Source organism: Delphinus delphis, chromosome 10, assembly GCF_949987515.2.
Source record: "Delphinus delphis chromosome 10, mDelDel1.2, whole genome shotgun sequence".
Classification (NCBI taxonomy): domain Eukaryota; kingdom Metazoa; phylum Chordata; class Mammalia; order Artiodactyla; family Delphinidae; genus Delphinus; species Delphinus delphis.
This window is the reverse complement of record NC_082692.2, coordinates 75,407,076-75,434,586: the sequence shown is the minus strand read 5'-3', so window position 1 is coordinate 75,434,586 and position 27,511 is coordinate 75,407,076. Positions and strand designations below refer to the sequence as shown.

Here is a 27,511-nt window from a genome sequence, read left to right as displayed (position 1 = left end):
TGGTAAAGATTCATTGCTGAAGATTTGCTAGTTCCTTAAAGAACAGATGGTTTGAATACCCAGATATCTGTAGGTGGACTTTTCTTTGCTTACTTCCCTTATTTAGCCTAGTTCACTTGTTTGCTCTCAAATATTTATTGTCAGGTTTGAATACACAGAGCAATATAACTTGCACCCTACAGATGATTTAAATGATTTTTCACTGTTAAGTTTGACTATAAGCAGAGCCTTAGGCTCTGGTGTTAAAACTTAAGTCCCCTCCCTTATGATATGAGTTTACTATATTTGGGTATAGGCCATTTAGATCCCTGGGAATGCCTTAGAGTTTTCATTTACTATATATGTATATTTATTTCTGAATCCTCATTCTCTTTCACACATATGCATGCTATGTGGTACATCTGTATTGGTGACAAGTTTAGTTTACAAATATATAATATATTGGTGTGAATTGGTGTAAACTTTTAATTTAGTTCCAGGTTCTTCACTTATTTTATGTACTTTCTTAAGAATAATACAGGTATACCTGTTTTATTGCATTTCGCTTTATTGTGCTTCACAGATATTGAATTCTTTACAAATTGAAGGTTTGTGGCAACTCTGTGTCAAACAAGTCTATCAGCGCCATTTTCCCAACAGCATTTGCTCACTCTGTGTCTCTTATCACATTTTGGTAATTCTAGCAATATTTCAAAGTTTTTATGTTTGTTATGGTGATCTGTGATCACTAATCTTTGCTGTTACTATTACATTGTTTTGGCATTTTTTTAGCAAAAAAGTATTTTTAAATTAATGTATATATATTATGTTTTTTAAAGAAATACTGCTATTTATTGTATACTTAATATACTACAGCATGGTGTAAACATAACTTTTTGCACTAGGAAACCAAAAAATTTGTGTGACTCGCTTTGTTGCAATATTAGCTTTATTGCTGTGGTCTGGCACCTGACCCACAATATCTCGGAGGTATGCCTGTGTAGACTGTTGTGCTGTATTGATTTTTAATAATATAACTTAACTAAAAATGGCATGCAGAGACCCCATATTCCAGTTGAGGTTATGTCTGTCTACATTTTGGGGAGTCATCTGTATAGCAAAGCAGTAAAGCCATCACTGTTTATCACTTTCTTAAAAATTTTATGCAACAGGCTTATCATATGTTATAATGTTGTTCCTTCATATCCTTCTTATACTTTTATTTTAGATGCATTGCTAGTAGCTTAAAACTGCATTACTATATAGCAACCATTGCCTCAAAGTGTGTCTTTTATGTATTTGACACTAACAGATAGATACCTTTGTTTTCAATATGTTTACATATAAATTTATTAATTACTCAAGTAGTCCTTGACAATGTCAAGGACAATGTCAATGTCCCAGACATTGACCTGTGAATTAACTAACAGAACTGCAATTTAAAGCTGACGGAGAGCTCTTGAGCATTTCTAGGATGATCACATTTGTTTCTGGTATGTGTTTATGACACTTAAAGGAAACCAAAGTCCAGATATAAATTATGTCCAGACAAACTAATGTCAGCTTTGGAGGATATTTGTATAACCTAAATAGGTGCTGGGGTCCCATATGGTTCAGTCTTAAAACAGCATAGCAAATGAAATAATTGAAAAATAATTCTAAATTTTACCCATGTCTCTCCAGGAACTTCAAAAATTATTTTATTCATTGCACATGGCAACTCTTCTCAAAACCCCCTTCCATCCTTTTTTTTTCCAGTGATCTTTCACTTTGCACTCTCAGAAGCTAGGTCCTCTCTCTCTTTCACCCCTTTACTCTCAAATAGCTGTACTATTTCTATTAAGGCTGCAGTCTTTGACTTTCCCCCACCTCTTATTTTCATCCCAGTCTTCCAGTTCTGCTTTTGTTATCATTCACATAATTCATCATAAAAAATGAAATTTCTGGGACTTTCCTGGTGGTGCAGTGGTTAGGAGTCCGCCTGCCAATGCAGGAGACATGGGTTTGAGCCCTGGTCCAGGAAGATCCCACATGCCGCGTAGCAACTAAGCCCGTGCGCCACAACTGCTGAGCCTGTGCTCTAGAGCCCACGTGCCACAATTACTGAAGCCCGCGTGCCTAGAGCCCATGCTCTGCAACAAGAGAAGCTACCACAATGAGAAGCCCACACACTGCAACGAAGAGTAGACCCCGCTCACTGCAACTAGAGAAAGCCCGTGCGCAGCAACAAAGGCCCAAAGCAGCCAAAAATAAATAAATAAATTTATTAAACAAAAAAAAAAAGAAAAGAAACTTGTCTTAGAAAGTGGGTAAAGGAAAAGGCCGAGCAAAATAGAGTTCTTTTCTGGGGGGAATGTAAGGTTTGGAATACTAACATTTAACAAAATTTGTCTTTAGTACATTTAAAAACTTGATTAAATGAAATTCATTGTTAATACCATAATTGCAAAGAATTATGAATTCCTTTGAAAATAAACTTCATTTTCAGACCAAATTTAATAAATAGGAGAAGTAGAAGCCAAAAAGAATGAAATTCATTAATTTAGGGCAACTGTAGAGTAGAATACCAGAGAAAATCCAGCAGATCACAAAATTGTAATATAGTTAGTGAGCAAATATGCACCCTCAGGGGAAAATGATCAGGGGGTCACAGAGGACATTGAATAATAAGGCAGCTATGTAGCACTACTGAAGACCAAGCTGAATTCAGAAATAAAGAGAAATGACAAAACTTTCTTTTCTTCATATTCATCCAGAAAATGTAGACTTTGAAGGATTCAGGAAAATTTCAACTAAGTTTGGAAGACAGTCACAGATATGATTAATCACATTGGAAAATAAAAAGCTGAAGTGTGATTTTTATATGGGAGGATGGCAAGTACTAGCTCTCTGTCTTTACTTGCAGCATTAGGAAAGGAAGAATTGATTTATATAGCAGTGAGGCATATTTGCTTAGTCATTGGGAAAAAAAATCACATGGCATTAAATGGCAGAAAATGTTTTTTAAAATAGACAACGTGTTGAATCATGTTCTGGGGAAGTCTTAAGAAATAGGATTCATCTTTGTGCTGTTATAACTCTGGAATAGGAATAAAAATGCTCTGGTTTATGTATGTAGTGTTTTTCCTGCCCTGGAGTCAATGATTTTATGACATACCTAAAAACGAAAACAAAAACAAAAAACCTATTTCCTGAGATTGCACGAAATACCTTCATTCTATTTTGAGGATATATATGATTTATTTCTTGCTGCTGGAACTTATTACTTATGCTTCTACTAAGTGCATGAATATTTTGAATCAATCACCTACTCAATAGAGAGAAATTTCTCCTATTATGTTTGGCTAATTTAACATTTGGCCAAATCAGAATGGTTGAGTAAGATTCTACCATATGCTATAGCATATCTTTGTGTTATATTTAAGTAGCGTATCTAAGGATCCATATTTCCTTATAGAGAGTTAAGTTTCTCCAGTACAGTTATCTTAAATCACAACTCATCTTGGGACTCCCCATCAGTACAGTGGTTAAGACTCTGCCTTCCAATGCAGGAGGTGTGAGTTCGATTCCTGCTCAGGGAACTAAGATTCCTCATACCAGCGGGGTGCAGCCTAAAACTCAAAAAAAAAAAAAAAATTAAATCACAACTGCTCTTTCCTATTTTGAAATAAGTTGGATACCTTTTAAATATATATCCAAGTGTTTTTGTGTTTTTTTTTTACCACTTCCTCTCCCTCTTGATAACTAGGAAGATATACATACATATTTGCCTTAACTCCAGCGTGTTAGGATTGAGGTAGCCTATAAATTAACCTTATGTCCTGGAAGTATGCCACAGTGGTGTTTTCTAACCCAGAACCCTTGTACTGTAACCTTCCTTGGATGAGCAGAGAACGTTGTATCATTCTTTTTTGCTTATCATGGTGTGCTTGTGTCTTTACGTAACACAGAGAAAAGGAAGTTCGTGATTGACTTCTCTTCATTTCATTTCAGACAAATGTAGGATTTTTACTAAGCTTGCAAGAACTTATGCAAAGTCCATTTCGAGAAGTAGCCTGTGCTATCGATAGATAAGGTTTCTAGTTTTCCAGGTGTCACTATATTAGCCTTGTGAATATGAGTTTGGGGAGTGAATGCTCAAAAGGTTCAAAATCCAGCATGACAAGAAGTTGTAGACTGAAGGAACTTTCTTCTGGTTGCTTTAGAGGGCAAAGTATTTCCAAGACTTGCAAGGCTATTTAGGTTCGGAACATAGAAATGATAATTTTGACTCTAGGTGGCATTTGTGAGGAACTATTTATAGTGGTGGGAGTCTCTCTCTGGATTCTGTTCTTCTTTAGCATTCTTCTATAGGATAGATTTATACCTTAATACCTCCAACATAATGAGGAGGTTGTTTCATTTTCCTTCAGTGAGGCAAAAAATCTACCTTGTAAGACTTGCCACCCTCTGGGACCACCTGAATACCTCAGAGTCATGGCTTCATTTCAGACCCCAAGTCAGAGGGGATTCTTTCTGGTTCCGTCTTTCAGCTTAAAGTTTCCAATCTTAGCTTACTACTATATTGCCTGGGGAGATCTTTAATTCCATTCCTACAGGTATTTTAAACCATATTCCCTTCCTTCCTTTCTGGGGGCAAATCTGATGCTCAGCCTGGCTTTGGAATGCCTGAGTACAGGGCACTCAAATGCAAATCTTTGGTGCCTCTAGGGCAGGGATCCCCAAACCCTGGGCCATGGAACCCATCTGTGGCCTGTTAGGAATTGGGCCACACAGCAGGAGGTGAGCGAGCAAAGCTTCATCTGTATTTACAGCCGCTCACCATCCCTTGCATTACCTCCTGAGCCCCGCCTCCCGTCAAATCAACTGTGGCATTAGATTCTCGTAGGAGCACGAACCCTACTGTGAACTGCGCATGCGAGGGATCTAGGTTGCGAGCTCCTTATGAGAATCTAATGCCTGATGATCTGAGGTGGAGCTGAGGCAGTGATGCTAGCGCTGGGGAGCGGCTGCAAATACAGATTATCATTAGCAGAGAGGTTTGACTGCAGAGACCACAATAAATCAGTTGTTTGCAGACTCACATCAAAACCCTATCAGTGAGTGGCAAGTGACAATTAAGCTGCATCTGGTGGCAGGCTTTAGAGCGGCAAGTGAGTTGATGTACTTCAATTGTACAGCTACATCTGGTGGCAGGCTTTAAGTCAGAATCTGACACTTATTTTAGCCCACGTGTCCCTCCCATTATTTTATTTACCACTTCCCATCTGCACCTCTTTCCCACACTGTGCCCTTGTCTCAGTCACAGTTTCGGTAAGCCCACAGCTAACCCTAGCCAAAATGAGTAAAAAACAAACGTCGCTGGAGAGCTTCTTTGAAAAGGGGGAAAGACCCAATGATGAGACAGCAGAAGACTGCCAACAAAAAGAAAGCTTCATTTAAAAGAATATACCGGGCTTCCCTGGTGGCGCAGTGGTTGAGAGTCCACCTGCCGATGCAGGGGACACGGGTTCGTGCCCCGGTCCGGGAAGATCCCACATGCCGTGGAGTGGCTAGGCCCGTGAGCCATGGCCGCTGAACCTGCGCGTCCGGAGCCTGTGCTCCGCAACGGGAGAGGCCACAACAGTGAGAGGCCTGTGTACCGCAAAAAAATATATATATATATGTATATATATATATATACCAAGAGTCCTACTTAAATTACAAGTTCATTTGCAATAGGTGATTCACATTCTCCAAGCCCGCTTTGTATAATATGTGGCGACCGTCTATCCAACGAAGCCATGAAACCTTCAAAACTGCTTCGCCATACGGAGACCAAGCACTCTGCATTAAGAGACAAGCCTTTGGAGTTTTTCAAAAGAAACACATGAACACGAAGAACAGAAGCAATTATTGAAGGCCACCACTTCATCAAATGTGTCTGCACTGACAGCATCATTCTTAGTGGCTAACTGCATTGCTAAAGCTAAGAAGCCCTTTACTATTGGTGAAGAGTTGATCCTGCCTGCTGCGAAGGACATTTGTCGTGAACTTTAAGGAGAGCCTGCAGTTTAAAAGGTGGCACGTGTTCCTCTTTTGGCTAGCACCATAACGAGATGAATTGATGAAATAGCAGAGGATAATGAAGCACAATTGTTAGAGAGGATTAATGAGTCACCATGGTATGCAATCCAGGTTGACGAGTCTACCAATGTTGACAACAAGGCAACAATGCTTGTTTTTGTATGATATATTTTTCAGGAAATTGTGCATGAGGATATGTTATGTGCACTTTTGTTGCCCACCAACATCACAGCTGCAGACCTATTGAAGTCTTTGAATGATTACATACCAGGAAAACTGAATTGGTCATTTTGTGTTGGTATATGCACGGTTGGAGCGGCTGCCATGACTGGATGGCTTTCTGGTTTCACTACTCGGGTCAGAGATGTCGCTTCTGAATGTGAGTCTACGTGCTGTGTCATCCATAGAGAAATGCTGGCTAGCTGAAAAATGTCACTTGAACTTAACGACGTTTTGCAGGATGTGATTAAAATTATCAGCCACATTAAAGTACGTGCCCTTAACTCACGTCTGTTCGTGCAGCTCTGTGAGGAGATGGACGCAGAGCACACACGTCTTCTCTTACACACAGAAGTGAGACGGCTTTCTCAAGGTAGATCACTGCCCAGAGTTTTTGAGTTACGAGAGCTGCTCCAGAGATTTCTTTTAGAAAAACAGGCACCACTGGCAGCACATTTCAGTGACACAGAAAGGGTCACAAAACTTGCTTACTTGTGTGACATATTCAACCTGCTCGACGAACTCAATCTGTGACTTCAGGGGAGAACAACAACTGTGTTCAAGTGGGCAGATAAAGTGGCTGCATTCAAAGCCAAACTGGAATTATGGGGGCAATGAGTGAACATTGGGGTTTTTGACATGTTTCAAACATTAATAGAGATATTGAAAGAGACTGAACCAGGGCCTTCTTTCTCCCAGCTGGTGCATGATCAGCTATCTCAGCTTTCAAAAGAGTTTGAGCATTACTTCCCAACCACAAAAGACCCCCGAACTGGGAAGGAATGGATCCGCGACCCATTTGTGAATAAGCCAGGCGAATCAACTTTGCCTGTGCTAGAAGAGGATCAACTGCTTGAGATTGCAAATGACGGTGGCCTTAAAAGTATGTCTGAGACAACTTCAAATCTCCATACGTTCTGGATTAAAGTCAAGGGGAACATCCTGAGATTGCCACGAAAACACTGAAAAGCCTGCTTCCATTTCCAACATCCTATCTTTGTGAAGCAGGGTTTTCTGCAGTGACAGCGACCAAAACAAGATCATGGAGTAGACTGGACATGAGCAACACACATCGCTGTCACTGTCTCCCATCACCCCCAGATGGGACCATCTAGTTGAAGGAGAACAAGCTCAGGGCTCCCACTGATTCTGCATTAGGGTGAGTTGTATAATTATTTCTTTATATATTACAACATAATAATAATAATAGAAATAAAGTGCACAGTAAATGTAATGCGCTTGAGTCATCCCTAAACCATCCAACCCCCGCTTCCGGCCCTGGTCCGTGGAAAAACTATCTTCCATGAAACTGGTCCCTGGTGCTATAAAGGTTGGGGACCACTGCTCTAGGGTAATATTTTGCTTCATAGATCTGACCAGTCTGGAGATCAGAGTAGTGGGGAATCCTAAATTTTTAGTAACATCCCTGACAATTTAAAGAGGTGTTTCTATGGAAAACTATGTCTTCCCAGCTAGAATGGATAGCAAGCAGGGTTATAGGGATTCTTCTCTGCTCCTAAACTACCAGACTCCGTGGCAAATCTTTCAAATAGCTTAAGCTAATGATTTCTTCTTTAGATATTTTGCCCACATTAATTTGAGTTTTTATTTCAGTTTATGTGAACTTTCATTTTTTAAAAGGCTTAATTAAGTAACTTGGTTTTTTTTAACATCTTTATTGGAGTATAATTGCTTTACAATGGTGTGTTAGTTTCTGCTTTATAACAAAGTGAATCAGCTGTACATAAACATATATCCTCATATCTCCTCCCTCTTGTGTCTCCCTCTCACCCTCCCTATCCCACCCCTCTAGGTGGTCACAAAGCACCGAGCTGATCTCCCTGTGCTATGCGGCTGCTTCCCACTAGCTATCTGTTTTACATTTGGTAGTGTATATATGTCAATGTTACTCTCTCACTTCGTCCTAGCTTACCCTTCCCCCTCCCTGTGTCCTCAAGTCCATTCTCTACATTTGTGCCTTTATTTCTGTCCTGCCCCTAGGTTCATCAGAACCATTTTTTTTAGATTCCATATATATGTGTTAGCATACGGTATTTGTTTTTCTCTTTCTGACTTCACTCTGTATGACAGACTCTAGGTCTATCCACCTCACTACAAATAACTCAATTTCGTTTCTTTTTATGGCTGAGTAATATTCCATTGTATATATGTGCCACATCTTCTTTATCCATTCATCTGTCGGCAGACACTTAGGTTGTTTCCAGGTCCTGGCTATTGTAAATAGTGCTGCAATGAACATTGTGGTACATGAGTCTTTTTGAATTATGGTTTTCTCAGGGTATATGCCCAGTAGTGGGATTGCTGGGTCGTATGGTAGTTCTATTTTTAGTTTTTTAAGGAACCTCCATACTGTTCTCCATAGTGGCTGTATCAATTTACATTCCCACCAACAGTGCAAGAGGGTTCCCTTTTCTCCACACCCTCTCCAGCATTTATCGTTTGTATATTTTTTGATGATGGCCATTCTGACTGGTGTGAGGTGATACCTCATTGTGGTTTTGATTTGCATTTCTCTAATGATTAGTGATGTTGAGCATCCTTTCATGTGTTTGTTGGCAATCTGTATATCTTCTTTGGAGAAATGTCTATTTAGGTCTTCTGCCCATTTTTGGATTGGGTTGTTTGGTTTTTTGATATTGAGCTGCTTGTAAATTTTGGAGTTTAATCCAAAGGCTTAAGTAACGTCCTTACTTGCTATTTGAATATCAGAAATTTCATATATACTTTGAAAAGAAGCCTGTATGTGTCCTTGGCTGCCTAGTTGATAAAATGTCTTGGTTAGGGAAAGTGTTGCCAATGTGTGAATGAATGATCCTGATTTGCGTGTCATTTGGACTAAGCTTGAAAAGAAGTCACACTCTGAATTATTTTTTTTCTGGTGGGAGATCAATACTGTCTAGACATGGTCTCATTACGACTTTGCATTGACTAAGGCAGACTTGGTCAACAGTGGGGTTGAGATTCCTGTAATCCGGGCTACTGGTCGGACATTTGTGTTACCCATTATTACAGAGAACTCCAGATTCACTGGTGTCAACACTGTATTTCAGCATCATTCCACTCAACTGTAGGGTTATCTTGAAGACAGTATATGCCAACTCATGACATTTTTAAAGATTCTGGATCCTGAAAGTCCTGGGAGCTGCTCTGTAGTATTTCCTAGCAGCTTTGTGATGGTTGCATAGGGCATGGAAGAGGCCTTGGAGCCTTTCAATTCCTTACAGTCTCTAAAACACAAAAAGAGAGGGAATAATTCAACTAATATCTAAAGGCCTCAGCCCATGCCTGAAAGCCAGATGTCTACCCTGTCATATGGTGTCCCCATTAATATCTGCAGATATTTTCTTCATGTATAGAAATATCACCAGTTTTTTTTTTTTTACATTCAGTAGTCTTCTCATTTATAAGAAATTTTCATCTATTTGAATTTGTTTTTAAATTGAGAAAGTTTATGATTCTTCACCTGGATCAGAAATTTAAAATCTTGTCTTCTCCCTGTTAGATATTCAGACTCGTGGCTATGCTGCTCTGCATGGAATCTTAAATCTTTCATCTGTGGTTATTTGTTGGCATTTTGTGAGATAGTGAAGCAATGTCTGAGCCACTAACGGCCAGAGGTGGCCCAGCCTGACCAGATTTCCAATAGTGGAATAAATGTCTGTTATTTATCCAGCCTCTTTACTTTTCAACTGTGGGAAAGATGAGGATAGACATTGAGAAATAATGCTGATTATACAAAGGATTGCTCATGATAAAAGATCTCTTTCTGGGAATTTAAGTGTTCCAGTAAATTAGCATTATTGATCATTCTTTTTCCACATAGTCTACATCTTAGAATCCTAAAACTATTATTCTCCCTTGTCTGGTGTAATTACCAGAACAAGGAATAATCTAATTAAAAGACAACAAGGATGTGTTCTAATTGTTCTAATAAATTATGTTAATACACAATGCATGCACTTACTTTTCAACAGGAATTTATTTAATAGATTGACAGCTTGTCCTTTACTGCCACAATCTTAACTTTCATTTATTCTAAACAAGACAACTTAAAAAAAAAGGAGAGGGACTTCCCTGGTGGCGCAGTGGTTGAGAGTCCGCCTGCCAATGCAGGGGACGCGGGTTTGTGCCCCGGTCCGCGAAGATCCCACATGCTGCGGAGTGGCTGGGCCGGTGAGCCATGGCCACTGGGCCTGCGCGTCCAGAGCCTGTGCTCCGCAACGGGAGAGGCCACAACAGTGAGAGGCCCGCGTATCGCAAAAAAAAAGAAAAAAAAAAAGGAGAGTTAAGCATCCAAAAATCTGTTGGGTCATTAAGAAAATCTAAGGTTCCATGTGGTATGTATGGATGAAGAAATGGGTTTCGAGTTCTCTAGATAAAATAGTGACCCAAGACATAGGAGGGTAAAGTAAAGATCAGTAGAGTCTAAAGTCAAAATCAGTAACACACTGTTGCAGTGAAGGTAGTGGACTTTTCATTTGTTGTTTTATTGTCAAGGATAGTGCTGCATGATAAGGCAGTCCTAACTTATGGAATTGTGTTTTCATAGTTTTAGACATTTTACATAAATCTATTAGTATATTGCATGTATGAGATGACGCCCTCAGTAAAGTCATGTCATAATATGGGCAGAAATGCAGGCGGTCACTTCTGATAGGCCATATGTTTTCTACAAAAACACGCCAGTATCCCTGATTATTTTTCATAATTGGGATATAGTTTGTTGCATAACTGTATGAGAAAGTCTTCAAGGCAGTGTAGAAAAAGATGTCAGGAATGATATGGCAGAAATAAAAATCTGTATAGAGCTTGGAGGGAAGCATATAGGTCAATTCTAAATCAGTATGGCCAATCTACATAGTTCAGAAAAGCAGATTCCCAGGTCGGTTTGTGTTGTTCTCCCTTGACATAACAACCTTTGAAATTTAACTGACAAGCCTACAGGTAGGAAGGAATCTCAGTACTTATCCAGATTGGAAAGTATTTCCAGAAAGGATACTTTCTCACAAGTTAGGAACTTTGTGGGAATAATTTTTCGCCTCTGATTAAACCATTAAATGGTTTAATCCATTTAAATTGTCAAGTTCATCAAAAAGTATGGAGCTGGAACATATGCAGATTCTAGTTTATACTCATAAAGTTAACGTATTGTAGAATAGGAGCCATAGAGACAAAACAGAAAACAACAGATACACCATAAAAGAAATGGGAATTAAAAGGAAATTATCTTTAATGGCAAGGGAATGCAAACAGTTTTCTTCCCATTTTGAAGTACATTGGCCTAAACGCCATGATTTTTGGCTCCTTACTCCCTGTCTTTTAATAGTCTAGTTCACATCTTCATTTTCAATGGGAAACTTGTATATGTTCTTTTTCTGTTTTAAAAAAGTTTGACATTTCTTTCAAGGCCATCAGGCTGTGAGGATTTCTTTCCTCAAGGAAGACTGAGAGCTGGTGAGCTCCTAATAACTCAGGTATAGAACCCGTACCACCAGGTCTAAATTAGATCAAGTACCCAAGTGGGTCTCGCCTTCCTTATCTCCAAGGCAAGGACAATGTCTGCCTTTGAAAGGAAACATGAATGTGGCACTCAATTCTTTTCTTTTTAACTTTGAAAGAAAATTTTATTCTGAAAAAGTATTCAGTATTTTATTCTGAATAATATAAAATTTGCCATTTTAACCACTTTTAGGTATATAATTCAGTAGTGGTAAATATGACATTTCTTTTTAATAATTGGACTGAAAAGGGAATAAGGCTGTCCTAAGCACTTAGGTTACCATGTAAGATGTTTTATTCTGCTTTTTATTTGTTTCTACCCTTTCTGAAATTATTTTTCACCAAAAGTATGATACCTACTTACGTGAAACCGGAAAAGAATTCCATCTCAATTCTAGAACAGACTCTAGATGCTCATAGCAGGTGGGGAGGGGTATGTGGCTGGGCAAAGTGTCAGCATAATAAATGAGGTTGGGGCAGTGGAACAGTGCCTGTCTCTGAAGGTCCCCTGGGTATTTCTGGAGCTCAGAATGTGACCACTCTGTGCATAAATATGATATTTTTTTTCTGATCTACTGGTGTTGGAAATTTTTCATTTAGTAAATGATGCAAAATATACGTTAAGTGATGGTAAGGTTTTGACAAAAACTGACCAAAATTGGGAAATTCAAAGCTACAGAAAAGCTGAAACACTGACTTAATGTGCTGCCATCTAGCCATGATCTCATTCCATGCTGCTTCATTCACTGATCACAGAGACACTGAAATCATCCCCCAGGCAGGATGGAGCATGTTTACAGTGGAGGGTACTAGGCAGAGGCTTGGCTGAGTCTTCTGTTTTTACTGGCCATTAACACTTCCTACTTGCATGTAAACTAAATTTTGATAATTATTAAAATAAAGATAATGTTAATAATACATTAAAAAGCTACTTTTTAAAAGGGTAGAATAGTAGAAGCCTCTGCTTTGAATATTACGTTTACCAGTTTCATCTAGTTGTCAGCTCCCCCATGGTACATAGAATGAAGTCTAAACTCCTTAGTAGGGGATGAGGACCCCAGTGTCCCTCCCTTACCTTTCTTTCCACTTCATCTCCCTTTGCTCCTTCACATGTCTTGTACTTCATCCAGGCATTAGTTTGTATCATTTCCCAAATGTGCCATCTTTACTTCTCTCAGGGCTTTTGCATGTGTTTCTCCCTCTTGGAAACTCCTTTTACTACCCAGCCTTCAGAATCCAGCTCACACATCTCCTGTGAGAAGCTTCTGCTGATCCTCCCAAGCATTGCTGCTCACTGTTTCTGTGTCAGCACCATGACCAGTACATACCTGCAGTTTTGCACTTAATCACATATAATTGTAATGATTTTTTACATGTCTTTTCCTCCTGCCAGGATCAGAGTTTGTTGTAGCCAGGGACATTTCAACTCAATAGGATCCAGCTTATTGTATATATACATTTTTAGCTATCCCTACATGTTTTATTTTTGAGTTTCTGCTGAGATTCAGGACCTTAAGGCTTTCAAGTAATGAATGAAAATAGCAGTCAACCCAGAATCCTATGACCAGTGATAATACCCTTAAGGAATGAAGGGGAAGTCCAGGTACTCTCAGATGAAGGAAAACTAACAGATTTTGTCACCAGCAGACCTACTCTAAAAGAATGGCTAACAGAAGGAAACGATAAAAAATAAATTAAAATAAAGAAGCCCTGGAACACCAGGAAAAAACACAGCAAGCAAAAATATTGGTAAATATAGTAGGCTTACTTTTTCCTCTTGAGATTTCTAAATTATGTTTGAAGACTAAAGCAAAAATTACAACACTCTTTGATATGGATGGAAGTGTTGGAAATATTTAAGATAACTATATTATAAATGGACATTGGTAACAGGACATAAAGGGAGGTAAGGTTTCTATACTTTGCTCAAACTGTAAGACAATACCAGTAGGTTGTGATAAGTTATGAATATATAACACAGTACCTAGAGCAGCCACTAAAGAAGTTTTACAAGGAGATGCACACAAAAAACTTTAGATAAATCGAAGTAGAATTCCAAAAAATGTTCAAAGAGCCTACAAGAAGGCAGAAAAAAGAAAACAAAAATACAAACCAGGGAGAATAAACAGAAAATAAACAAAAATAAAGTGGTAGTTTAAGTCCTAAAATACCAATAATTACATTAAAGCTAAATGGTCTAAATATACCATGTAAAGAGTGAAAGAATTGTTTAAAAAACATGACCTAACTAGACACTCACTAAGAAAACTAAGAAACTCACTTTGAATATAATAGTAGAGGCAGACTGAAGGTAAAATGATGGAAAGAGATGTACCATACAAGCATTAATTAAAAGAAGGCAGAAGTAGCTGGTTCTTTGAAAAAGTTAAAAAAAATTGACAAACATCTAGGAAGACTGATAAAGAAAAAAAGACTAAAGACACAAATTAACAATATCAGGAATGAAACAGGGGATAGTACTATAGATCCTGCAGATATCAAAAGGATAATAAAGGAATGCTGTGAAAAACTTTATACACATAAATGTGACAACTTAGAAAAAAAGATCCACTTTCCTTGAAAAAGAAACTGCCACAATTCACCAAATTTGAAAGAGATCATTTAAATAGCCCTATTATAACTATTGAGGAAATTAAACTCATAATTTTAAAATTCCCCAAAACGATATTTCCAGGCCCAGATGATTTTACTGGAGAATTCTACCCAATATTTAATGAGGAATAAGCACCAGTTTTATACAGACTCTTCCAGGAAATAGAAGAGAACACTTCTACTGCCCAATTCATTTTTATGAAACTAGTATTACCCAGATACCAAAGCCAGACACAAACAATACAAAAAAGAAAACTATGGTATACGAATAACTTCATCAATATAGACACAAAAATCCTTAACAAAATATTAGCAAGTAGAATTCAGGGGGAAAAAAAAGAGATATACATGTAACCAAATGGGGTCTATTCCAGGAATGCAAGACTGGATCAAAATTAAAAAGTCAATCAATGTAATGCACCATAATAACAGACTAAAGAGGGAAAAAAAATCACATGATTTTATCAATTGATGCAGAAAAAGTATTTGACAAAATTCAACACTGATTTATGATAAAAACTGTCAGAAAAATAAGAATAAGGGGAACTTCGTCAACTTGATGAAGAGCCTCTTTTTTATTACCCTCATCTGACATTTATACAAAATGATGAAAAACAATGCTTACCCCCTAAGTGTGGGAAGTAAGGTAAGGATGTCTATTCTTGCTACTCCTATTCAACATAGTGCAGGAAGCTCTAGTCAATGCAATAAGGCAATAAAAAGAAATAAAAGGCATACAGATAGAAAGGAAGAAAGAAAACTGTCACAATTGCTAATGACATGATTTTCTACTTAGAAAATCCTTAAGTGATCTAAAAAAAAAAAACACAACCTCTTAAAAGTGAGTTCCACAAGGTTGTAGGATACAAGACAATTTTAAAAAATCAATTGTATTTCTGCATACTAGCAATGAACATGTAGACACTGTAATTAAAAATGCAATTTACAGTAGCTCAAAATTATGAAATACTTAGGTATAAATCTAATAAATCATTCACAGAACTTGTATGCTCACTGTGACATAATGCCGATGACTGAAATCAAAGAAAATCTAAACAAATGGAGAGACATACCATGTTCGTGATTTGGAAGTCTCAGCATAGTAAAGATACCAATTTTCCCCAAACTGATATACACATTTAATGCAGCTCTTACCAAAATCCCAATATGATTTTTTATATGGACAAGATTATTCTAAAATTTATATGAAGACAAAGGAACTAGAATAGCTAAAATAATGTTGAAAAGAAGAATAAAGTGGGAGGAATCAGTCTACCCGATTTTAAGGCTTATTTTACAGTTACTATGTGGCTGTTCATGAAGTGATAGACATGTATATCAGTGGATCAGAATAGAGAAGCCAAAAAACAGACTCAATGAATATTCCCAACTGATTTTTGACAAATGTACAAATCCCTCAATGGGGGAAAAAAAAGAGAGCCTTTTCAAAAATGATCCTGGAGTAATCAGCAAAAAATGAACCTAAAATTAAGTCTTATACCTTATGTAAAAGTTACCTCAAAATGTATAATGGACTTAACTGTAAAACACGAAACTATAAAACTCTTAGAAGAAAACATAAGAGAAAATCTTTGGGATCCAGGGCTAGGCAAAAAGTTCTTAGACTTGACATTGAAACACAATTCATAAAAGGAAGAAAAATAATATATTAGACATCATCAGAATTAAAACTTTTGCTCTTTAAAAGACCCTGATAAGAGAATGAAAAGACAGATACAGACTGGGAGAAAATATTTACAAACCATAAATCTGACAAAGGACTAGTATCTAGAATATATATAGACCTCTCAAATAATGGTTAAAAACCCCCCAAGCAATCCAATTAGAAAACAGACAAAAGTCATGAAGAGATCTTTCACCGAAGAGGTTTTATAGATGGCAAGTAAGTGCATCAAAATATGTTCAATATTATTAGCTGCCAGGGAAATGTAAATTAAAACCACAGAGATATGTCACCATATACCTATTGGACTGGCTTAAAAAAAAAATAGTGATAACACCAAATGCTAATGAGGATGCAGAGAAACTGGATTACTCATATATTGCCGGTGGGAATGTGAAATGGTACCCGTACCCTGGAAGATAGTTTGGCAGCTTCTTATAAAACTAAACATTCACTTACTGTACTCCTGGGCATTTATCCTGAGGGAATGAAAATTTATGTTCTCATAAAACCTGTGCACGAATGTTCATAGTAGATTTATTTGTAGTAGCCAAAAACTGGAAGCAACACAGGTGACCTGTACTGGGTGAATGGTTAAAGAAACAGTAGTATATCCAAACCACAGAGCACTACTCAGCAATGAGCTGTTGATAACGTGGAACTAACTACTTGACTGAACCTTCAGAGATTTAGGCTATGGGAGAAAAAAGGCAGTTCCCAAAGATTACATACTGTATGATTCCATTTATATAGCATTCTTTTTTTTCTTCTTTTTTTTTTTTTGCGGTACGCGGGCCTCTCAATGCCGTGGACTCTCCCACCGCGGAGCACAGGCTCCGGACCCGCAGGCCCAGTGGCCATGGCCCACGGGCCCAGCCGCTCCGCGGCATGTGAGAACCCCCCAGACCGCGTCCCCTGCATCGGCAGGCGGACTCCCAACCACTGCACCACCAGGGAAGCCCTTCTTCCTTTTTTTAAAAATTTATTTTTGTCTGTGTTGGGTCTTCACTGATGCACGTGGAGTTTCTCTAGTTGTGGCAAGCGGGGGCTGCTCTATGTTGCGGTGTGCGGGCTTCTCATTGTGGTGGCTTCTCTTGTTGCGGAGCATGGGCTCTAGGGCACACGGGTTTCAGTAATTATGGCATGTGGGCTCAGTAGTTGTAGCTCACGGGCTTCAGAGCACAGGCTCAGTAGTTGTGGTGCACGGGCTTCATTGCTCCGTAGCATGTGGGATCTTCCCGGACCGGTCCTCAAACCCATGTCCGCTGCATTGGCAGGCAGATTCTTAACCACTGCACCACCAGGAAAGCCCTATATAGCGTTCTTAAAGTGACATAATTATATAAATGAAGAACAGATTTGTGGTTGTCAAGGGTTAAGGTAGTGTGAGGTGGGAGGGTGATGGGTGTGGCTATAGAAGGGCGGTAGGCGGATCTCTATGGTGATGAAAATATTCTGTATCTTGAGTGTATCAAAGTCAGTATTCTGCTTGTGCTATTGTACTGTAGACTTGTAAGATGTTACCATTGGGAGAAATTGGGTAAAGGGTACATGGAATCTCTCTGTATTTTTTTCTAACAACATTATCTCAAAATAAGAAGTTTAATTAAAAAGGGGGAACACGTGAACAAAAAGAATTGGGAAGATAACAGTGTAATTGTAGAAGCTGCCTTAAAGGGCCAGAGACTGATTTAGAAGGAAAAAAATGTGAAATCTAAGGAATTAGTGGCATTATAAATCTATGAAAGTGAGAGTAAAGGAATACGAAAAGAATGTTGAAAAACAGTAAATAATATTAGATCACCAGAGTCGTTGCCTAACCTACATAGCCTGGGAGCTGTCCCTCTCACCCTTCCTCCACTCCCCAGAATGAAGGCTGGAGGGGGGTGAAGCACAGGATCTGTGACTGGGGTCACTGGGCATAGCTGAGGACAGAGCTATGGTGATGAAAACAGGAGGATTAAGTGAAAGTCTGCATATTGGGGCTTCCACTCTTTCCCACACTTAAATCCCAGAACAATGGCAGCTAGGCACGAGATTGAAAGACACTTTTCTGGGGACTTTGACCAGCGCAGGAAGAGACCTAGAAATATGAGCCAGGAAGCCAGTCACTCTAGGCCTGTGTTGTCCACTATGGTAGGTAGCCACTAGCAACCTGTGGCTACTGAAAATTGAAACATAGCTTGTCTGACTTGAGATGGGCTGTATATGTAAAACCTATTAAGATTTTTGAATATTGTACTTCATATAAAACATGTAAAATATCTTAATTTTTATTACTTACATGTTGAAATAATATTTGTATATACTAGGTTAAATAAAATATGTTATTAAAATAATGTTTTAGAAGATTAAGAGACTGAATTTCTCCCAGGTTGAAAGCAGAAAAGTAACTTTTATGGAGCTTTGGTGGTTTTATAAGTAAAATGAAAGCAACAGGGTATCAACATGAAGGGAACAATCAGCCCGGAAACAGAACAAAGAAAAGCTTAGCCATATATGTGTATACATATCTATGATACATGTAATGTGTCACTCTCTAGCTAGTTCCTATTGAAGTCAAGGGGTTTTTCGTTTTGTTTTGTTTTCTTTTTTAAGTATAATTGGCTGGCTGCCAGAAATAGGCAGACCATCTGGATGTCCATGTGGATTGTTCTCTTCTGAATTTATCTTGAACTCTGGGTGAGATTAACACAGATTTTGGGAAACAACAGAGGTCCTTCATGTATCAGTATGTGTCCAATATGCAATATGTCTGATTCGTTGAGTGAGTCATTCTGTCTGGATTGGAATCCCAGATCTGCAGTTTAGTAACTGTGATTTAGGTCTGGTAACTGTCTTTGCCTCAGTTTCCACATCTGTAAAACAGGAATAAAAATAATAGTATTCTTTAAGTCATTGTGACTGCATGATTTACTGTGTGAAAAAGGCTTAGTCCCTGACACATAGTAAACATTGTGTTAATGTTAGCTATCATTATTATTACTGTGGGCTAGTAGCTCTAGTATTGTCTCTAATCCTTAGGACAGCCTGTAAAGTAAATAGTGTTATCTGAGAATCCAAGGCTTAGAGAGAAGCTGCTCTCCTGGGCTACAAGTCACTTCAAAATCTGAGCTTTTTCCATTATCCTATCTTGCCTCATAAATTTTAGTACCTCATTGCTGATAGAAGCCTTTTATATCATCTTAGACAGTTACTGAACTTGTCTGCAGAATGGATCGTTAAAGGCTGGGCTCTGGGGTTGGAGAGGCTTGTGTTTGAATCCTGATCCCACCACTCAAAGCAGCTGGGTGGTCTTGGACAAGCTACTCAACTCCATGAAAGTTTCTCAGGTTCTAATAAGGATTACATTAGATAATGTATGGGAAGCTCTTGGCACACTATGTGCTGTGTGATTATTAATTTCTCATGATTATGATTTTTATTATAAATATGATCTAAGTCTCAGAGCTAGTTAGTCGTGGACGTATAACTGAAACTCTGGTAGGTCTTTTATTCAGTGCTCTCTCTTCTCTACTTTGCTATCTAATTGGTTAGTTTTCATTCATCCTTTTAGAATCTACATTTATAAAGTCAGAGCTGTTAGTGAAGATTTTATAAGAACACTTTCCAAGAGTTTTTTTGAACTGCCAAGTCCAGAGATTTAGGATGTAGCTTGGTGCTGAAGTAATTGGCTGTCTTAGTCTTGCATTATAAGAAGTTCCCTTTCAGAGTATAAGGTTGAGAACCATGAAAGGAACTCTCACGTTTTGGTAATTGCTTTAAGGAATAGCTTACCTTTTAAAAACATACATTATTCAGCTACAACTCCTTCTTTCCCTCACCTTGCCGTTTTGAGAATCTCCTCATCATACATCTTCACAAGCTTGTTTTCTGAGTTTCCCCTTTTAACTATTTCCTCAAGTACCATCCCATAATAATATTTTCTTTTCAGTTTATCAACTAGTTGGGGAAGTGATGTACTTGTTAGTATTGAAGAGTTTCTGAGGAATATAGAAATGATTCAGTTTTAGGAGCATACAGAAATGATTTAATCTTAGGTGAATACAGAAATGATTTAATTTTCTACCTGTCAAAGAACTGAAGCATCGTGAAACTGGTCCTAGCTAGCTACTTGAAGCAAGCTGTACACTATTTACTGCAGTTATATCACATCAACAGACAGTTTGTGATCAGAGATTAATTCAGAAAGTCTCATTAATATGTTGAGCTAACAACAGGGATGAGATGTTTTAATACCTCCTTGAATGCAACATTTGTTGTTTTCTTGTGTGAATGGGATGGATTTAGCTATGAAAAAGACTGAACTCCACAGTGCTCTGATATTGATAAAGTGGGTGTCTTCTAAACTCTTTTAAATTTATTCCTCCTCTTCCTGGAGTTAACCAGATAGATAATAGTTTAATTTTGCCAATGGGGAGTTTTAAAGCAAAAGGACTAACAGTTTTTTTCCCCAAAATAAGTGAGAGAACATCAGGAAATAGAATTGCAAATATATTTCCATTTTGTCATAAAGAACCTTAACATTTTTCCCTGTTACTTCGACATCAGTTTAAACTATGACATTTCTCTTGTTTTGACTAGCACTAGAGTAGGAGAGAGTAATGTTCTATATTACAAGGACCTCATTGCCTGAAATAAATCTCTAAGGATACCTTAAAATTCTCTGACCCCTCTCTTCTCGTGGTCACCATGGCTCTTCTGTTTGGTTATTGAGCTGCTTCACAGTGGCAATCATGCTAAACTTTTCAGCTACTGTTTTGAGCTTTCCCTTTCAAACTGGAGATTAGAGAGAAGTAAGTTTCACTTCCTCCCATCCCCCATAATGGAACCCAAGTTGAGCCAGGAAAGCTTTGTATTCGTCATTGATCCATTCATCAATGCAAAGTTATTAAGTGCTTTCCATTCAGCATCTGTGTAAGGTGCTGTGAAAACTGCAAAAGGCACTTTGGACCTCAAGAAACTCCCTTATTTTCCTCTTTTACTTTCCCTTCCTCCGCCTCTTTTACCAACTTCCCAAAGAATTTGAGGCTGTTTACTGAATCAAAGGTAGTGTGCAAGTACTAAAACAAGCATAAGACAGAAATGTGACCATCTTTACTAGTATAAGTTGGTAGGTCCATGGAGTGAGAGAACTAAATTTGGTTGTAGGTTTCCTGATCCCTAAGGCAGAATGGGAATTACTAGCTTATGTAGCCTTCTTTGTCACCAGAGAAAGCATTACAGTTTTTCCATGCTAGTAGACTCTCTTTGGGATCAAAACTGAAGGTGGAATTTACTGGTTTACAAAGCGAATGTTGACTTCAGTGCAGTTTTCAAACAGGAATAAGTATCGGGAGGAAAGATTGAGGGCATGGATTCATATCTGTCTTGCTTACTGTTATGTCCCAGGGCTCAGCACAGTGCCTGGTGCATAGTAGGTATTGGATACATAGTTGTTCAATTAAAATGGTCTATTCATTGGACAATTTGCACCGACTTTCAATAACAATGAAGACACTATATACTCTGCCTTTGAATGTTGTATTCTCTCTCCCCAGAAGGCCATCCTCTAGCCCTTCTTTACCTCCTTCTCACCCTTCAGGTCTCATGTTAAATCCAACTTCTTTTGTTTTAGTATCTCAAAAGGATCTGTTACTGAATGTCCTTTGCTGCAGTTCCATTTATAAGGAGTTATCACATATTTCATTGTTCATTTGAAAGTCCAATGTTTTTTGCAGTGCAGAGCAGCCACGTTATTCTAAGTACTTACTCAGACAAATTAAATGATTCTGTGTAGCAGTTCTGAAAAGTCTAATTTCCATGTGCAGAATCATGTTTATCATCATCCAAATTCAAAGGCACAAAATAGCACATTTACATTGGTAACTTATTCATAACATTCCCTTTCTACCTTGTTTGTTTTATTGTTAGAAACCAACCCAAATCCCATCTGTAGGATGACACACATAAAAGGATGAAATTTAAATATCAGGGCTGTGATGGGGCGAAGCACTTGAGGCATATCCGGCCTTGAATTGGTGCCCTTTGCCTCCTGGCTGCATTATGTAAAGATAGGGGGATTGCCAGATTTTCCTTTAAGGGTTTAACTAACTGCTTCTTCAAGGCCTTAAGGTCTCTCAAGGAAGTGTACAGAGAAGGCATTTTTAAACACAGTATTGGCCCAGGAGGAAGTGTTTTGGGGCTTTTACTTCATGATTACTGAACTTTCCTGCAAGCTTTTTTCCTCCACAGATTCTCCCTCCAGGAAGAGACAGAACATTCTTTACAATTCTAGCCTCCTTAAAGAATGACCTCCTCGCTCAACAAGCGTCTTTTGGTATTACTGGCAAAAATGAATTATCTTAAAGCTAACTTTTATTTTAAAGCAAAAATTCTCTTTTGGAGGGGAAAGAATCTAATCTCAAGCCCTAGAACATATAAGGTTAATGGCAAACTTGCTTCAAGGAGAGAAACAGAAAAAGCAAAATTGTTAAGTCAGCTGAAGAACTAATCAAGCGTATTGTTCCCTTGATTCTGTAAAATTATAACGAACCTTTTAGAAAGGTTGAAAAGATGTCCGTGGTGTGCTCTCAGTTTACTTTGTCTGTAAGTGCATGTTCCCTCTTCCCCTTGGTTCCAGAGGCACTGGTGTGTGCAGAACGGGTTCTCCTGGATGAGGGCTGAGTGTCTTTCCAGATGACAGATGGTTCCCTCTGCTGGCTGAACTTAAATTCAGTCCTCCGAGCTGAGCCAACCTGGGAGGAATCGCTATCCTTCTCACTGATTATGAAAACAGTTTTGAGATCCATCCTTAAAGAAACCAACCATCTGTGACCAGTTTAAGTGCACACTGGAACTGATGATGAGCTAGCTTACTTCCTCCTTTCCTCCCTCCCTCCCTCCATCCCTCTCTCCCTCCCTTCTATCCTCCCTCCCTTTTTTCTTACTTCCTTTATTTTGAGAAAAATTTAAAGATACAGACAAGCACAAAAGGTAGTATAATAAGCATCTGTATTTCTACTATCTAAAAAGGAGCATCTGTTTATGTCTAGTCAGATTTACTTCTGGTTTGTGTGTTTGTTTCTTTTTAAAGAAATTATTGATGAAACTAAATTCTCTTTTAACTACCATATCCTGTTTTCCTTCCACCCTTCACTCTCTCAGCTGCCTGTACCTCCTGCTGGAAATTCCCTACCATAAATTTAGGATGTAATATTTAACTAGTGTATTGTTTATATTTTTATGTACACACACATATATACCAACAACCAATATATACTATTTTGTTTAAATATTTTATATTTAAATCTTTCCTTCTTGTTGCTTTTTTAATGTAACAGTATTTATGAAATTTATCTGTATTGATGCCTATAAAATCAGTTGATTTTAACAGCTGCATAATATTCCATCCTATAAATGTAGCACATTTTATTTGCCTATTCCCTTTCCAATGCAACTTTTAGGTCATTTCCAAGTTTTGCTATACAAAAACAAAAAAACACTGCAATAATCTTTTTAGTATATGTCTCCTTGTGTCCATATTGCTTGAGCCTAGTATACCCTGCAATGAGAATCAGTAAGCTGTAGGATATATGTAGTATTACTTTTGATAAATATAACAAAATTGCTCACCAGGATGATACCAATTCATGATTCGGCCAGAAGTAAGCTAGAATATTATGCTATTTTTTTATACCTCTTGGACAACACTGAATTTTGTCTGTCTTCTCCATGTTTACTATTCTAGTAAAAGAAAAATGGAATTCCATTATTTTAATATGTGTTTTCCTCTAGTGAGTCTGAGCTGCTTTTTTTTACCCTCTTTGTCCATTGAGATTTCTTCTTTGAACCACCATTTTTTTCTATATGTTTGTTCATCTTTGTTCTTGATTTTTGGAGTTCCTTATACATTCTGGTTACTTATTCTCTGTTACGTACGTTGCCACTATCTTTGTCTGGTCAGGCATTTGAGAAGATTACTGCTTCTGATGATAAGTAAGTTAAATTGTTATGGTTTCTAATTTAATTCTACGTATTATCAAGGAATTAGGCGTTATCTTTCTCCCCTCAGTCCATTGCCGATCCTTTCGGATCCTCTTTCAAAATATGCAGCAGATGACTGCCCACTTCTCCCTGTCCCCTGTGCTATCTGATGTTTTATCCTCATTTAAAAAAATTACTCTCTCGGGGCTTCCCTGGTGGAGCAGTGGTTAAGGATCTGCCTACTAATGCTGGGGACATGGGTTTGAGCCCTGGTCTGGGAAGATCCCACGTGCTGGGGAACAACTAAGCCCATGCGCCACAGCTACTGAGCCTGCGCTCTAGAGCCCGCAAGCCACAACTACGGAGCCCATGCGCCACATCTGCTGAAGCCCGGGTGCCCTAGAGCCCGTGCTCCACAATAAGAGAAGCCACCGTAATGAGAAGCCTGTGCATTGCAACGAAGCGTAGCCCCTGCTCTCCACAGCTAGAGAAAACCAGCGTGCAGCAATGAAGACCCAACACAGCGAAAAATAAATAAATAAAATAAATAAATTAAAAAAAAATTACTCTCTCGATAGATATACCCTTCATATATTATTATGCCCATTTGACAGAAGTGAAAAGTGAGGCTCAGTGAAGTTCAGCAGCTGTATAAGACACAGAGATGGTAAATGTATTACTAGAATTCAAACTCAGGTCAGTAGGACCAAAAACCCTTATTTCTTCCACTGTCAGTTTCCCTCAGATTCTCATGGACACCAAGGTTTCAAAGGAAAGGAAGTAGATTGACCCATAAAATACCTTTCAGACAGATGCTTTGGTATAGGCCGCCACAAAACCAGAGAAGTACTCTTCCTACCGACTTCTGGGTTGGCCTCATCTTTATGCAAAATGGAAAACCCCTGTTCCAGGACTGGCTGGCTCTGAGGAAGGGCAAATAATAATGCAGCCAGAACAGCCCAGGACTAGAAATGGGAAGATGGAATGTCAAAGCACCATTCTGCTCCTTACTTTATGTGATCTTGTAGGAGTCACTTAAGCCACTCTTGAATCGTGATCTCTCTTGTGCAGAGTAATGACAATACTTAGAATTTGCACATGTGCCTTTATTCTACCCTTTTAACAGTACCAATGCTGTCATACTAGCTCGGTTTTCACGGTGAATGTCCCTAATGAAGTTGTACTATAAGCCATCTAGATCACTGCGGAAATGATCATCTGAATTTCTTGTTTATGGTGTAGGTATCCCAGGACTGCCTGCTTGCCAAGACCCTCTGTAAAACTCCATGCACCCTGCTGTTGAGCGCTCTGAGGAGGTAACAGTATTCAGAAAGGTAGAGTTTACTTAATTTAAAAATTTTTCGTAGAGTTAGGTATAACTGACCTACTACGGGTATCCTTATAATAATAGGAAGATTTCTATGTACATATAGAATAGAACTCTTAAAATGGTATAATTTGGGGGCTCAATTTTCTTGGAGAATTTACCCTCTCCTGACTTCTATTTGTAGCTGCCATTTAAAACTTGGGGTATAAATATTATGTCAGTTAAATAAAGGAGTGATAACTTCACTTTCTGGAGAAAGCATTACCTTCCCTTTCATGAAATGTAGCTTTACCGTTACCTGATTGACATGCTATTATATTATTCTCCCTTCCACCAGACAGTTACACATATTTAATAATTTTTATGTATAAAAAGTAAGGTTAAGCGGTTGCAAAGACAAGTTGTTACGCTTTGCATGGTTTTGAGAATGATCGTGGAGTTGAAATGACGTTAGTAGTAGCAGGAGGACACACTGATATGAAACATACCTCCTGAAATAGAAAGGGATTGTTCTTGGTCAGAGGAAATCCTAGTGGAATTCGCTGGGACAGTGAAGAATAAATCTTATAACAAGGCCTGAGGATAGGGCAAAATAATTACTCTTCTTTGTATGTCTTTGGATGGTTTAACTGGATAAGTTTAATATACATTAAAAAAAAATAGCAATAAAAGAAGGGAATGTGCTAATGTGGCAAAACTTCCCCAGTTTTGATGATGTCAGTGGACAGTGTTCATTTAATCCCTCCCTAGAACTCATTTGTGTATACCCCTCTTCTTTTCTCTCACCCGTTCTCATCTTTACTTCCCTCATAGTGTCTCCCATTCCGAGGTCTCAACAGACAATTTAGCGTGTGTAATAAATATAAATATTGAATAGCACCATGTGTCAGAACACAAAGATTTTGTATGCTTTCAGTCAAGACCCAGTCTCCTGTTTCCACTTTACATTGTCTGCTTATTTACTCTTGGCCCTGTTTTCTATTCTCTCTCGTTCCATAGTTGCTTGAAACTCACGGATTTATGCAAAAGACTGCCCCTCACATTTGTAGGACTGTGACACATTGCTATATTTTCTAGAAATACTCACCAAATGCAGATTATGGAGGGATGAGTCAGGCATCTTCACTTCTTAATGTGCCTGATTTCTTTCTGGTGAATCACCTTCCCGTCTAGAGTGTTTTTCTGGAAGATGCAGAAGGTTTAAGGATAGTAAATGAAATGAGCTGAAATGGAACCCTGGTGTTACGTGTTTCTTTACTATGAGCTTTGCATGGAATTGTTCGATCCTTATGTTATGCTTCTGTTTAGTGTTTTTGAGCCCTGAAGCAAGACTCTTTTTAACATGAAAGGTGTCAATATGAAATATATATAGCTGAAAGAGGGGCATTTTAATATTAATAATTAGCGGAAGGAGGAATTATAGGCTATAACTTTGAGTTTTAAGATCTCCACTTATTTCTCTTTGCTTAGAAACACTTCTCTTTTCTCTCCTCATAGTAAAAGGCATGTGCTTGTTGATTCCAAAGTCCCACACTTTGCTGTTTCTTTTCTTTAAAAAGACTGACTCAGATTTCTGCTATTTGCTGTGTGATCTCAGTTAACTCACTTAACCTCTCTGAGCTGTGGTGTCTTCCTCCGTAATATGAGGTTAATTATAGGAACTACCTCATAGAATGGTTGTAAAGGATTAAATGACAATTTTTATAAAATGATTAGCAAGATACCTGGTGTACAGAAACTCTCAAAAAATGATAAGAACTATTATCAGCAGGAAATGTGCACTTACGAATTCTGTATTGGTGTTTAGGATATCATTTTCAATATTCTGTTTCTCTTAGGATATTACCTATTGCAGTTTTCAATGAGGCAAGATATAGAGATATCTGAGACCAAAAAACTAAGGTAAAATAAATAACGTGGCAAAGTACCATGTAGATAATCTTTGGTAGTCATGATCCTGTACAAGCCTCATTGCTTTGAGATTACATGCTGCCAGTGTAAGAGTCAGATCTGATTGATGTTTTATATTTTATCATTTGACTTTATGCTGTACTTTCATTCCAAGTCTTCTCATGTATTTGGCAGGATGATCAAGGAAGCTCTGAGTGTGACTTACGTTTCTAGTTAAAACCAAAACC

At 38.2% G+C, this 27,511-nt stretch overlaps 1 protein-coding gene across 26 annotated transcripts in view; it reads left to right on the top strand.

The window, feature by feature from the left end:
* The window catches only part of FHIT (fragile histidine triad diadenosine triphosphatase), a 1,444,513-nt gene that overhangs the window by 392,233 nt on the left and 1,024,769 nt on the right, over window positions 1-27,511 (top strand). For 19 of the 26 annotated variants that reach the window (XM_060022809.1, XM_060022803.1, XM_060022799.1 and 16 more), the window contains one exon: window positions 25,289-25,380. The exons of the other annotated variants lie outside the window; for them this stretch is intronic. In XM_060022809.1, coding sequence (XP_059878792.1) covers window positions 25,333-25,380 — 48 coding nt within the window. In that variant the 5' untranslated portion in view covers window positions 25,289-25,332. The remainder of the gene's footprint in view (window positions 1-25,288; window positions 25,381-27,511) is intronic. 26 annotated transcript variants of the gene reach the window in all.